The sequence below is a fragment of the Oncorhynchus nerka genome, linkage group LG10 (genome assembly GCF_034236695.1).
Source record: "Oncorhynchus nerka isolate Pitt River linkage group LG10, Oner_Uvic_2.0, whole genome shotgun sequence".
NCBI lineage: Eukaryota > Metazoa > Chordata > Actinopteri > Salmoniformes > Salmonidae > Oncorhynchus > Oncorhynchus nerka.
In genome coordinates this window covers 32271067-32286562 of record NC_088405.1, presented here as the reverse complement: position 1 = coordinate 32286562, position 15496 = coordinate 32271067, and the positions used below count along the sequence as shown (strand labels likewise).

Here is a 15496-nt window from a genome sequence, read left to right as displayed (position 1 = left end):
GTTTCTCAACTCTGTCTGGAGTGTCGTATTTCAACATCACACTTAGCTTGATGTAATATTTCAACCTGCTCTTTGTGTGATTTCTGAGTAAAGTTTGTAATAGAGTATATAAGATGCCTTCCCCTTGCCTTGTGGCTTTTTGGATGACGTCTCTGAATTGCTTATTGGTTGTTCCAGCCAGGAGACATTTCAGGTCATCATGTCTTGGCTCCACTGCCACATTCTACTGTTTTGATCTCGTTCTCCTTAATTAATTGCGTTTGGTTTGCTCACCTCCCTCTCGCCTGTTTCTTTCTTCCTCTCACCCGTCAGTTTTTAGTCTCCTCCTGTCATGATAGTTAGCCCTATTTCCTGCAAGGGCTCGACATCGGGGTGACAGGCTGTTGATGATATGCGGATTATTTTAATGACTGATGCCCAAATAGACTGGAATCTTGTGATGCATACGAATGTGGATTAGTAGCACCAGTTAGGCACCAGTGTTTGAAGGCCCGATCTGTCTCAGTGGTGTTGACCCTGCCATGCCCACGGCTAGAAGACTGCCAGCCAATACCACGCTCTCCCAGCTCCGATGAGAAGTGGCGTGAATAAATCCAAGGCGTTCCCCGTCTTCTCATGTGTGTCAGAAGCAGTTGTGAGCACTGTTGAGAAAAGCCGTTTAAACTTTAACCAACCCACGTGGCAAAATAGGAATCTCCGTTGGTCTCTGACCTTCCCAACTCTAGAAAGTACCTGGGATTAACCACCCCTTGGTTAAACTGTTTGCATAGCCATGGTCCTCCAAGTTTCTTTTTCAAAGTAAACCATAATATATTGTTCACCCCAAAACCACTAAAACCATTGTAAGCTGATTGTAAGATAAAGGCTTAGTCTATAGGCCTTGTTTTTAATATACAGTATGCAAAGAGTGTCTCTTTTGTCTCTGGGTGGTTGAGATTCTGTTGTTTTAGAGAATGCATCAGTGCTCCATTCCATCTCCCCCTGCTGCTCTCTCTCTCTATCAACTTATCTCTCCTTGTCTCTACCTCCCCCTTCCTGCTGAGAGCGATTGGATGGTAACGGTATTCCGTGCAGCTGCAGAATTTATGGTGTTTTGGTGACGTAGTCACTGGCACCAGCGGGAGATTGATGCCCTCTGTGTCCATGTCGCCTCTCATGAGATGCTCACACATCATCCGCCTACAACCCGCACCAACACACACTGCAAATCCCACTGCTTGTGTGTTTCTGTGTGAATCCTGCCCCATTCCAGCCTCACTTAGAAAGCGTGGCAGTGACTTGCGGAGCTTTATTTTGTGTATGGGTATTCCCATTTAAATTCAATCACTTTTTGACAGAACCCCTTTTGAATTTAATGAAATCTAACATACATATTTGCTCACTATAGAAGTGCGCAGAAAGTGACTTTTGACCTGAATAGTCAATAACACAATAGAAACATCTATATTCAGTGTGTGCAAATGTATTAAGATTAGGGAGTTAAGGCAATAAATAGGCCATAGGTGGCAAAATAATTACAATTTAGCATTGACACTGGAGTGATGTGCAGAAGATGAATGTGCAAGTAGAGATACTGGGGTGCAAAGGTGCAAAAAAATAACATGGGGACGAGGTAGTTGGGTGGGCTATTTACAAATGGGCTGTGTACAGGTGCAATGATCGGTAAGCTTCTCTGACAGCTGGTGCTTAAAGTTAGTGAGCGAGTAATGAGTCTCCAGCTTCAGCGATTTTTGCAAGTCGTTCCAGTCATTGGCAGCAGAGAACTGTAAGGAAAGGTGGTCAAAGGAGGAGTTGGCTTTGGGGATGACCAGTGAAATATACTGCATCCAATTTGTTGAGTAGAGTGTTGGAGGCTATTTTGTAAATGACATTGCCGAAGTCAAGGATCGGTAGGATAGTCAGTTTTACGAGGGTATGTTTGGCAGCATGAGTGAAGGAGGCTTTGTTGTGAAATAGGATGCCAATTCTAGATTTAATTTTGGATTGGAGATGCTTAATGTGAGTCTGGAAGGAGAGTTTACAGTCTAACCAGACACCTAGGTGTTTGTAGTTGTCCACATATTCTCAGTCAGAACCGTCCAGAGTAGTGATGCTAGATGGGCAGGCGGGTGCGGGCAGCAATCGGTTGAAGAGCATGCATTTAAGAGCAGATGGAGGCCACGGAAGGAGAGTTGTATGTTATTGAAGCTTGTCTGGAGGTTAGTTAACACTGTCCGAAGAAGGGCCAGAAGTATACAGAATGGTGTCGTCTGCGTAGAGGTGGATCAGAGGATCACCAGCAGCAAGAGCGACATCATTGATGTTTACAGAGAAAAGAGTGAGGAACTGCAGTTTTATCCCGTTTTCTGTTTGTTCCTTTTTAGGTGAGTGATCCTTTTAGAAGTTTATCCCATATTAAGCTACAACATATTCACACGTTGTAGCTTAGACCCTTTTTTAAATTTGTTTTTGTTTGTGTTGTGACCCCTATTGGTTGAGAGACAACATGCTCAACATGCTCTTGAATACAGGGTCGGTGTCATGTTTCGGCTGATAAATGAACTAAAATGGGAATAAATTGACATTTCTACTTTCAAATGGAACCGCAAAGATTGGAGTCCACACATCAGAGAATGTTGACTTGAATGAGAATATCTGTTTTAAATTATGCTGTCAATCCTCCATAGGAAACGTATTGAAATCATAGAAATAGATAATAGAATATCCATGACCATTTAAGTTGACGTTCAACGGTGGGGGAACTGGTGGTCATCTTGTTACTAATTACAGTAAAAAAAAAAAAAGTAATTTCAATGGCGTACCAGCTTTATTGCAGTGATCTGAAGGTATAGGTCCATTCTATTAATTATATTTCTATGATTGAAAGTACACCCACCCTGTATTTAAGAGCATGTCTCAACCAATGCCAGGTACAACACAAAAACCTCGGATGTGAAATGGGCTCTAAGCTACAACATATATGAATATAGAGTTTACGTGTTTTTAGAGCATTGACGTTAAAGGTTTTAAAAGGAGATTTTTTTATAAACTTTTTTTAAAAGAAATAATAAAATTGTTTGACAACACTGTTTGTACAATTTTCAATGATATCAAACTATATATTTTCCAGTGAAGAAGACATGGATCTCTCATGGTACAGTGGGTTATGCAAAATGGGTCAACTTTGAGCACTTACCTCCTGGATGTTTTGGCAGTTGGGTCCAAAAAGTCAGTTCGGTTTTGACCACTTCCATGGGCAAACATTTATGGAAAGTTTTGTTTAAATCAAAAGGGATGCTGTAAATAAGTGACTGAATTCAAATGGCTTTACACATCTATGTATTAAGTGACAGTGGACGGGGAGGCATTAAGCCTAGTTGAAGGGCCTTTTATTTTAAGGAGCCAATGCAGAGGGTGAGTCATCAACGGAGCTGCTCAGGTGGGGCATTAACTTTAAATCACCTAACGCGTCTGCTCTCTATACTAAGCACCCAGCTATACAGCCCCCAAGGAGGACCTTAAATCACACCTACTCAAAGCTATCTGCTCCAGCAGTCTCCAAAAGCAAGCCGTGGTCAAGATTGATTTCCAGTTTACTGTAGTTCCATTTCTGTGGGTCTCTCAAACTATTGCTATTAACCTTAGTCTGTTATTTATCCTGTTAGTGCATTCATCTATTGGCCCTGTCAGAATCAGAGAATGTGGGAATGTGAATGAAATTACTGCCAGGGCAGTCAAATTTGTAAACAAATGCACATTTGATTGCCAATTTAAAGTCAGGGAAGGTGGCCCTCCAATTGGGATTTTTATGTTAACCTTTGTCATCTGACATAATGATGTTTTGCCTTAAGAGAATGAAGGTCACATAAGACCCATGTTTGTTTCTGCAGCATTACTGCTGTGGTTCGATTAGAGAAGTCTATTTTGTTGGTTGTAACTCAGTTAGTACAAATGAAATGATGGTGAACGGGGGACGGACTTGACCATGAGAGTACTAGGAGAATGGGGGGAAAAGGGGTGACATTGAGGAAGAGAAGTTTAGGGGCAACACACACATATCACTGGGCAACATCAGACGGATAGCAGCATCTCCCACATCAATCATATCAGTTAGCTGAGCCTAGCGGTAATTGCGTAAATGTATTCAGAGGGGGTGGGGGGGGGGGAATTGGATTCTGTGCTTCGCCGTCCACAGACAGTGGAAAGGATTGAGGCGCAGATTAAAGCGGAGAGAGGTCAACGTTCAAATACTGGGACAGGGACGTTGGGGCCGGGAATTCCAATATAAATGTAAAGCAGCCTGGGAGCCAAAGTTAGGGCCGTCCTGCTCCATTTGAGGCTGGCACAAGCACACGGGTGCGCTCACGTAAACAGTGCCCCACACACATACCATCACATCCTCAAATGGTCATTCCTGTATGGTGACCGGCAATCTCTTTACACACAGACTGGATATGCTTTGACAATGATGGACGTGATCTTGGTTCAGCTGTGCTTCTGAGTAAAGAAGCAATAAAACTGGCCTTTAGACAAGTTCAGTATCTGGAGCAGCAGCATGTGTGGGTTAGATTACAGGCTCAAAATGGCCAGAAACAAAGTACTTTCTTCTGAAACTCATCTGTCTATTCTTGTTCTGAGAAATTAAGGCTATTCCATGCGAGAAATTGCCAAGAAACTTAAAATCTCGTACATCGCTGTGTCCTACGCCCTTCACAGAACAGTGCGAACTGGCTCTAACCAGAATAGAAAGAGGAGTGGGAGGCCCCGGTGCACAACTGAGCAAGAGGACAAGTACATTAGTGTCTAGAAAAATATATCACGCTGCCTGACTCAGTATACAAAATGACACCCTGAGATTCATTATTTTAATTATTTCTTATTTGATGCAATCCTGTATCTGGGCAAAGTGAGGGGTTGCTAGGCCCCAAGCTTTACTTTTTAGATTTGCTTCCAATGTTGCCTGCCCTCCTGACTAGCTGGCTTGGCTTAATTTCAGGGCCTGGAACACAAGGGTGTTTGAGTTGCGTTCAGGGACACGAGGTGATATTGGGGGAAGTCAGGCGCACATTTGTTTGTGAAGAGTCTAAATTGAGTTCTGGACTTGGTTTTGGCCGCCTCAGGGCTGTTCCTTGTGCGTGCATGTCGTTTGTCATTTGTACATTCCTGGAAATGTAATAATCTTTAAAATCCCCTTTCACCAGCTTGCTACTCACTGCAATCCATTTCTAGTCCTGCTGCTCCTCTCCACTCTCCAAGTGCAATCTCCGAGCAATCTGGAGTTCTCTAACCTGCACCCATCTATCCTGTAAACACACACACAGAGGTTCACTCAAGGCCATGAGACTGATACTTTCGTTATCTTGTCCTCACATATAATCATATATTGAATGAATTTTTCGTCTTGGAAATCAAATTTTGATTTCTTAACCTCAAGTATGTCTTCAGATGCGTCAGTCAATCTTTCTTTTTACAGTTTGATAGCAGGAGAGGTCTAAATTATGTCTGTTTTTATTCCGTTTTTGATTGATTCCGAAACACTATTACCAGTTCTCTGTAGGCTCTTTCTTATGCGTAACCTGAGTTACCTTCCTAACCCCTCGTTTCTGTGTTCTCTTCTCCCTCAGTACTGGACATGGCACGTCATGTGCCCCTGTACCGGGCGCTGCTGGAGCTGCTGAGGGCCATCTCCACCTCCACGGCCCTGGTTCCCCTGCTGCTGCCCCTGTCAGGAGACCCCAGCCAGGAGGAAGAGGAGGAGGAGCGCTCCGAGGGACAGACGTCTGTGGGCATGCTGCTGGCCAAGATGAAAACCTGCGTGGACACCTACACCAACCGCCTCAGGTGGGGACTTAGACGGACAGAGTAAGAATATACAGAACAAGCGAATTAAGTCTCATTTCCCATTTTATCAATGTAAATTGATGGTTTCAGCTGTGCATGAGTTTCAACTGAACAAGGGGAGAGGGTTTGAGGTCCGTCTCCGTAGACAGTGAGTGATTAGTGCAATGTAGACCTGACCTGTGGGTCTGTGACCACCCTTTGTTAATCACAGTTCCACAGTGTGCAGGAAGCCCATGTTATCCCGTTTCCCTCCCATACGTCACCCCAACCAGCTAGTGATGGGAAGTTCAGCTTTTTTTACTGACTCAGATCTTTTCAACTCATTCAGTCAAAAGGACTAATATTTTTCTACTTATTTTGTTCATTTGATTTGTCATGCCCAGAGCACGCAGGAGGCAGGACCCCTTACTGATTGCTAGGCATACAAATACAATGATTTATGTATACCTTTGAAATGAGTTCTAGTTGTGGCCGCAACGGGACTAGATTGTGAACAACTGTTGGCGGAATGACTTGACTGCCGTGAGGGAAATAAGCACCTATTGTTTACGGAAGGCAGCAACCCCCCAAACGATTAATTCACGGTTTCGAGTGTTGTTGAGCAGAGGCAGGCTGTCTGCTATGTTTTGGTTCTTCAAAGCTCTGTCCACCGATAACATTCAATAATCAATTAATTGCATTAATTCGATCAATTATTACTGTCTTTTTCTTCTCTATGCTGCCTGCGTGCACCTGATAGACAGTTGATGGTCGCAGCACTTCTCCAGAGCCTGTGAGTCAGAGGAGAGATTATTAATCCTGCTGAAGATTTCATTGAGGCCAGCAGGTCAAACACCCCCCCAATAAAAGATTAATGACCCATGTCGGTAAATAGAGTAGTTTGCAAACTGCACATCACTACAGCCAGTAGTGGGCTTGACGCAACGACAGTAGCAGGGACACCTCAAGAGAAGCAAAGGCACTCTTTACCTCTCTCTACCAGGTCAGAACCCTACGTACATCCGCCCAGCCCACGGCATCATCAACATTCCATGGGAACCCAACCCCGTCAATATTTAAATTGTGTCTGGTTAGATATTGACAGGTATCAAACAGTTCCATCTCATGTACGATTCCCAGACTTGCATATTTTTCTCCCTCCCTCCTCCCTGGTGAATTTAAGACTTCAGCCAGGTGAGTTATTTTTAGAAGGCACAGCCCATCCCTCTTAGATGCTCCACCAACAAACATGCTAGGACCCATGACATTGCTTTTGAAATGTACAGCGGAATAGCCCATCGGCCCTGGGAGACTGACAGACCTACCTGGTGGTCTGTACCCCTTCTGCTTATCAGCAACACAGTTAGGATTACAGTCTGAGGATGGTCCAGCGTTAAGTTGTTTCTCTACCAGTGAGGGGGGAAAAGGAAACTGCCCTGCTATCGCCTCAGTCAGGCCTTAGCGATAACTGGTTCATAAGCATCATATCTGCAGCCATCACATCAGGTTGGGCTCTGAGCGCTGGTGTCCAGACACACAGAGAGTCTAATGAAAGCAGGGCCTCGGGGCAGCTGGGCAGCCACGGCAGAATGTTATCGTCATCCTCTTATTCAACGGTCTCTCCCAATCTGTGCCCAGCCTGTGTAGCTGCCTGGCCGATGAGGACGGGTAGTGGCAGGGGGGGGATTGGTGACAGACCTTCGCTAACTGTCCTCGGTGGAGCAGAGGATTCTGGGGCGAGCGAGCAGAGGGAACTTGGCCGCCGTTCAACTTCACAAAAGGTCATGCGGAAAGTGGCTTTATCAGCGACCCCACCACCACCACCCCAGCAGGGGCATGGAATCCATTCTTCTCTCAGATCCCACAGCGTATAAGCACAAGGTTAAAGGACTGTCTATACATCCCTTGTGTATTTCAGCCTCCTCTGTGTTTTCCACTTAACACAGGAGTTTTGAAGCAGATACCTATTTTACCTGGGACGAAAGCAGGGAGGTTTTTTCAATGTGCAGTTTAGTTCCGATACAAACCTCCATAGAAATTGGTCTCTCTGCTTATCTAGTTGTGAGGACCAAGTTATTTATGCTGCAAGGCTTCACAAAACTGGTTTAAATTATTCATAGTAGGTGGATGGAGGAGAACAGTAGCCTTGCCCCTTCGTTCTGTCTGTCTGAACATTGGGTCCGATTTTTTTTCTTCATCGTGATTTTGAGGCTTCACCCTCGTACGCACACCCCTTTAACAGAGCATGAAAAATCCAGTTTCACTCCGTGCGTGTAGGAGGCAGGGAATGGCAGAGCTCGGGAGCACAATGGGAATTGCTAGTGACATGCCTGGATGGTGCTGGGAATGGGATTATCAATTTTGCTCCAGGATTGTGGCTCACTGGGCAAAATGCTCCTTTTCAGATGGACACAGGAGAAACTCACCAACCAGAAAATGCCCGACGTGTAATTGTTGCACAGTAGAGCGATGAATATTTCTATTCCCATCAGTAATATAATCGCCCCAGATTTCCTTCCCCAAGACAACTAGCAATATATGTCACTGCAGGATTTTTGAGAGGAATATGATTACTGAACTCTCTCCCTTTGTTCTGTTCTCCAGGTCAAAGAAAGACAAGGCGAAAGGTGTGGTGAAGCCTGATAGCTCAGACCCAGAACCTGAGGGGCTGACCCTGCTGGTGCCTGACATCCAGAGGACGGCCGAGATTGTCTATGCTGCCACCACCAGCCTACGGCAGGCCAACCAGGGTAAGCCACACACACACACACACACACACACCTCACTCACTGTCTCTCTGGGCAAGGGCCAAACCTGCAGAGCAGAGGGGATATTAGTCTGGACACTCCTTGGATTTTTACGCACATTTATTGTAATACGTGACAGAGTAAAATGTTAACCAGTGTCTTTTTTTAAAGGCTGTCTGTTTCACTGAATTATTTCTGATTTCAGCAGGTCTCAACTGTCTTCCTACTCTCTATTTTTCTCCCGCTACCGCACTCTTTTGTCCTGTGTGTTCTTGGGCTGTGTTTGACTAGAGCCCTTTAAGTCTGAATTTGGTCTTAATTAATGAAAAAATTGCCTGTTTTAGGCCTGATCATCCTGTATCCAACTCCCCATCGCCACCCCAATTCTCTAAGACGGTGGTTCCCAACCTTTTATTCAAAGTAGCAGGGATACAATTCTTCGGCACACCTAAAATAAAATGTTTGTTTCTATGGCAGAGGCTGTGGTATAGCAAAGCCCAAAGACATAATAAATCAATGACTTTGGCTAAGCTCTGACTTACCGGTGCTAATGTTTTTCACAGAAAAAGTCCAATTATACAATGACTTTGCTCGTGATGCGCACCCCTCAGATGATAAATAGTCTAACAGCCTGAGCGCACTGGACCTGCAACTACGACACAGATCGTAGCCACGTTCCATTTCATGTGTTATCTGACCGACGCTAGTGCTCCCAAATCAAAATGGTCACGTTTCTAAGTGAGTGTTAAAGAAATGAATTAAGAATAGGAGTAGTTTCGCAGTCCTCTTAAGAGTTCCTCAAGGAACGTGGCACAAAAGTTGGGATCCACTGCCCTAAGTGACAGGTTAAAAGTTACTCCATGCCTCTCACAACTCTCTCTAAAAGGGTTTATATTTAGTATCAAAGCCCTATGTATGTTCTATTGTAGGTACCTGTTGTCCTACAGTCCCCATGCAGCGTATCTGTCATTGTCCCTACAGTACAGGGAGACACAGAATCCTCCCCAGAGCCCCGTAGCGCAGAAGGACAGGAGGAATGGGTAGTGGAGATCTGAGGCCTCGTCTTCTAAAACCTGCTGTCAGGGGACTCCTGCCAGCCTTTACTCACCGTTGCTAAAGAAAGCAACCCGTTGATGTGCCTATGATGGATTGACAGTAACCCCCCCCCAACTGTGCGGCGCATAACCGTCACTTTACCTAAATAAGTCCATATGATAACGGCCACTGGATTCATGTACCACAAGGGAATTGGCGGTATAGGGGAAGGCTGGACTGATGTGTAAATGCTTAATGAGTAATTTAGTCTTTTAAAAAATGCCCATAGACGGATTAACGAGGAGGCGGACATTGGTCAGCGCTCTGTTCCTACAGCCTCTACTATTGGCTGGTGAGACTGGGAAACGGTCTATCGAAGTATCGATATCCAACACTAACAATAGAACAAAGTAAATGACGGTATCGACAGCCCTCTTTTTTTTTTTATGTCCCTCTGGCATCCTAAGTTTGGTTGTAATAGGCCAGTTAAATGCACCAGTAATTTAATGGGGGGTCACATCTGTCCAGGTAGCGGTATCTAAAGCAGAATGTGAGAGTGGGGCTGGGGTGTTATAAATATGCTATATGCAGACAGTTAATTATGTTGATGCGTTAACTGCTCTCTAGCCCATCGCTCCACTATGTTTTATCGGTGAGAAAATTGGTGGGTGTTTCCATTATCATTTGTCTTGGACATGGTTAAACTGTTGATGAGACTCTGGACTTTGAAGAAACTGGTGGAAATTCCATGTTAGTATTTCCAAATGATGGCAGATTCATTCATCAATATGAAGGTGGAAATGGGTGGGGCGAATAAGGGGGTGTGACAAACCCTGCTGTTACCTGAGATATTCGGAGATAATCTTGTTGAAGCGAAGAAGAATATGGCTTGAATTTGTGTTTTTGATATGTATCTATTATTTGCCGGAGTGGGTGAGGTAGTAATATCAAGGAAGTGGTGACCTCAGCAGTACCTTATCACAGTGTGGTTTGTTTGTTTGTCAGTAGATTCATGTAAAGATTGTAGTTCTGGGCCAATGATGTATATCAATCCTGGATTGCTGATGCTATGTAATTGTCCAGTGAGAGGCTTTGAAGCCACCGGTCGGCCATATTGGCACTCCCCTCCATAGGAATTAATAAAAGTCTACATTATTTCAATTAAATGTTTCATTGACTAAATTACATATACGTATTTTTGTTGTTGTATAGGGAACAGTGACATAGGAATTTTCAAGAAATAATTGTATTAGTCACATGCACCGAATACAACATTACATAATATAATTTACAAGTATGCATTAATTAAGGTGTCTGCAATAATAGAATTAACATGGCAAAACAAATGTAGATCTTAATATCTTCTAGAAGTGGTGGGACATTAAATCTTGTCAGTCATCTAGTGTGTGTACATATAGATCATCGGTCTGGGCCAGCAGCCTGTTGAGATGAGGGTGGTTGTGCCAAATAGCGGTAAGCCTGGCTCTCAAACAGCGATAACGTTGAACCTGCCATGGTAACACTTTCATTTTTTATTTCTCCCGCCATCAGAGAGGAAGTTGGCTGAGTCCTCGAAGAAGGCAACAACCAGACCCAAACCCATGTCAATCCTACGCTCACTCGAGGAGAAGTACGTGGCCATCATGAAGAAGCTCCAGTTTGGTGAGTGCTTTAAGTTTGTGTGTTTTTCTGTGTTTGTATTGAACTTGTGGTGCCGGGTGTGGTTTGGTAGATATGTTGGAAACGTGTTTTGTTTCTCTTAAGACAGGAGAATGCTTAGACATGCTATTGGCAGGGCCTGTCTCTTCTCTCCTTGCCTGTCTGTTGATTGGTTCCTCCTCAATGCACATAGTGCCCAGAGCACAGCAGCAGCACAAACCCCCTCCTACCCTTCTCTGAAATGATACATAACGTAATCCTGCCGCCTGTCTGCTGGGAGGAAGGGCTTTTCTGTCTGTCGCTTCTCATCCTGCCACGCCATGATTGATTACGGGACTTCTGTTGTGCCACAATAGATTTTTGCGAGTGGCAGACGTCGAAAGTAAATGCAAGTGACATGAATGTAAACAGGTTTGCTCTGGTCCCAGTACAAAAGAGCGACGGAGACACCAAGGCAACAAGGCAGGAACCCCGGTGTGCAATATGATTAACATGCAAACATCACTGGTCTGTGAGCGTTGCAAAATAAATGTACACATACATGTTATTCGATCGTTTCTCCCACACCACTCGTGTGAACGAGCGCCTGCGTAGCTAAGCCCTCGAATAGATCTTGGTTCTATTTGAGGCGCTGCATGTCCCCTCCTTATTGAAGATCAGGAAGATACAAACCCACGTGGATGCTTGGAAGACAAATGAGGCGAGATTTAATTAAAGATAACTAACTAAAAACCTTAACTAGGTTTCCCTTTTTATCTGTGGATTAATTGTTGGAGTAGAGAAACATACGATTTTGTAGGACTCCAGGTCGAAATACTGCCAAGAAGCAGCTAAAGAACAGGACCATATGCATGTCAGATAAAATAACAACAAATGTTCATGTCCCAGGACAAACTAGCTGGCAACAACTAGCAAGCTAAATGTCCGTGAATGTTTCTTGTATGTTTCGACCTTTAATATAGTCGGTTCACAGTTGGTTTTGTTATTTTAACCTGTGTATCATGATTGCGTCTGGTGTGGATGGACAAAATCAACATGCACGTGTGTGGCCGGTGTCGTCAGTATGGAAGGACAAGAGATGGGGCTATAACTGAATAGAGACTTATTGCCAGATTTGCTGGGAGGATGTTTGTGTCATGCCTTGTTCTTTGGTGTGGGATGAATCATTTGAAAGTGTTTAAACCTTCTCCAGCATTCCCAGTAGGTATTGACATTAATAACCGTGTGATATCTTTCCCTGGCAGACACCTTTGAGATGGTCACGGAGGACGATGACGGGAAGCTGGTGTTCAAGGTGAACTACCACTACATGTCTCAGGTGAAGAACGCCAGCGATGCCAACAGCGCTGCCCGCGCCCGCCGCCTGGCACAGGAGGCCGTCACGCTCTCCACCTCGCTGCCCCTCTCCTCCTCCTCCAGCGTCTTTGTTCGCTGCGACGAAGAGCGGCTGGACATCATGAAGGTACAGATATTCATCTATGGATCCACTATGATTTTTTTTAATGCTCAGTCCACCCATCTAATTCCCTCATGACAATGTTATACATGCAGTAGCCAACCCACATTTTATTATTCACATTTGAGGTATTCATCTATGTAAGTGATATAATTTCAATGGTATTCAATGTATATTGTGCAATGAAAAAGTATTGGCTCCCTTTCAGAATCTCCATTTTAGCATATTTTTTGACACAATGTGATCAGATTTTCAACCTATACCTAACATTAGATAAAGGGAATATGAGTGTACAAATACCACAGAAATCTGATACTTATTTCATTTATTGAATAAACAATGTTTTACAACACCCAATGCCCCTGTGTGAAAAAGTAGTTGCCTTCTCGCTCAATAACTGGTTGTGCCTCCTTTAGTTGCAATGACTGCAGCCAAACACTTCCTGTAGTTGTTGATCAGTCTCTCACATCGCCGTGGAGGAATTTTGACCCAGTCTTGCATGCAGAACTGCTTTAACTCAGCAGCATGTGGGTTTTCAAGCATGAATTGCTCATTTCAGGTCCTGCCACATCTCAATCGGTTTTAGGACTGGACTTTGACTAGGCCATTTCAAAACTTTACATTTGTTGCTTTTCAGCCCACATTTTTTTTTTGCTTGTGTGTTTTGGATCATTGTCTTGCTGCATGATCCATTTGCAAGCACCTGGATGGTCGTCAAGACTCCTGGAATAATGTTCTGTGGACAGATGAGTCAGAAGTAGAATTTTTGGGATTTGGAAGACATGTGTCCTGTTACGTCTGGTGAAACCCAAACACTGTATTCCACAGTAAGAACCTTCTACCAAGCATGGTGGTGGTAGTGGGATGGTTTGGAGATGCTTTGCTGCCTCAGGACCTGGGCAACTTGCCATTATAGAAGGAACCATGAATTGTGCTCTGTATCAGAATTATACAGGAGAATGTCAGGCCATCTGTCTGTGAGCTGAAGCTGAAGTGCAGCTGGGTCATGCAGCAAGACAATGATCCAAAACATATAAGCAAGTCTACATCAGAATGGCTGAAAAGCAACAAATTTGAAGTTTTGGAATGGCCTAGTCGAAGTCCAGATGTAAACCTGATTTGAGGTGTTGTGGCTGGACCTGAAACGAGCAGTTCATGTTCGAAAAACCAAGAATGTCGCTGAGTTAAAGCAGTTCTGCATGGAAGAGTTGACAAAAATTCCTCCACAGCAATGTGAGACAGATCAACAACTACAGGAAGTATTTGGTTACAGCCAGCCAAAGGTGGCACAACCAGTTATTGAGGGCAATTACTTTAAATAAATTAAAGAATGATGCCATTTTTGTTATTTGTTCACTCAGGTTGCCTTTAACTAATAATAGAATAGGTTTTGGTTGAAGATCTGATAACATTCATTGTCAAAAATTGAGAATCTGAAAGCGGGCAAATACTTTTTCACGGCACTTTATGTGAAAGTGCTTTACTAGAGACCCAATCTGTCTGATACAGAGATGGCCTCAGGGAATGGCCAGATGCAATTGAGATGCTTGTTAAAGTGAACAGGGTGTTACAGTACTGTTCCAGTCAAATGGATGCTGCTTGGGGCATTAAACCCGCATGACTTGGGGAAACGGGCTTGGTATCTTGGGACTCTGCATATGGTGTTGATAGCCTTTGCTTTCGCATTCCAGTGGTCATTCAGCAACGGCTGTCACAGAAAGTCTTACTCATTTTCCAATGACATTTAATAAATGGCCTTGACCCATTTTCTGATTTAATGGCAGTCTCATTCGTAAATGTCAAAACCCTCATCTATTAAGGTTCTGCAAAGAACACTACAAACTATTTCCTTTGTAGCACAATGAGAAAAGGCCACAAGTTGACAGACTGGTGGATGTCTAGGGACTCAACTGGCATATTGCCCCCTCATTTCAAGTTTCCCCTGTCCTATCGCTATAGACTGTGCATTATCATTATTTCACCAACTGCGATAGCGTCATGCTATCTTAATAGACATTAATAGCTACTCCCTCCAGATTTCCCCTTCTCTGGGAAGTGCACTAAAATGTTGGGTCTGAATGTTCACATGAAAATATACGCACCGCCGGAGTGCCGCTCGGCATGACAACCCTTGATATTGCTACTCGTGGCTGACGCTGCTAAGACAGGGGTCAGGCACTCTCAAACACACATGCTTCCTCATACGTACATACACACACTACCTACCTACAGCTCGTCCACATCCTCTTAACCGTTACTTCTCTTCTCGCACCTTGTTAAAAAACGCCTTGTTTCTACCTCACTGTTTGTTTCTACCTACCTCCCCTGCACCAGTGATTTTTGTTTTGTTTTTTGTTGTTCTTGTTGCTTTTCTAAATGCACGCTGCCTGCTTCTCTCGGCCTCTACCCCTTTCCTCCTCCATCAGCTTGCCGCTCTCTGCAGCACTCAGCCTGGCAGCGTCGCCAGCTCTACCCCCTCCTCCCCTCCCTATTCACCTCTTCATCTCAAAACAGCCACTGGGAAAGCTAGCCTGCCTGACATTTCACTCAAAGACACCTTGTTTGTTGTTGCAAAAACACAGGCCTCTCTTCAGGATCCCTACTTCCTCCTTGGTCTAGAAACCATGTCTCTCTGAGCCTGGCCCCCATAGAAACTCTGAATCCTGGGGGTTTTGTTTTTAAAAGGTAGAGCCAAATGCACTTGAAACAAGGTCTCGGTGCAGTGGGTTTCAGATCAGATTAGCCCTCCGCTGTCAGGGCCTCCTGCGAGCAGCTAATGTGGAAAATCACAGCCCCCCAT

General features: G+C 44.3%; 1 protein-coding gene across 17 annotated transcripts in view; it reads left to right on the top strand.

Moving 5' to 3' along the window:
* The window catches only part of birc6 (baculoviral IAP repeat containing 6), a 160370-nt gene that overhangs the window by 112775 nt on the left and 32099 nt on the right, over positions 1-15496 (top strand). For 12 of the 17 annotated variants that reach the window (XM_029669527.2, XM_065023220.1, XM_029669525.2 and 9 more), the window contains 4 exons: positions 5604-5841; positions 8404-8549; positions 11133-11243; positions 12485-12702. In XM_029669527.2, coding sequence (XP_029525387.2) covers positions 5604-5841; positions 8404-8549; positions 11133-11243; positions 12485-12702 — 713 coding nt within the window. The remainder of the gene's footprint in view (positions 1-5603; positions 5842-8403; positions 8550-11132; positions 11244-12484; positions 12703-15496) is intronic. The other 5 variants (XM_065023225.1, XM_029669536.2, XM_029669535.2 and 2 more) reach the window with 1 other exon arrangement.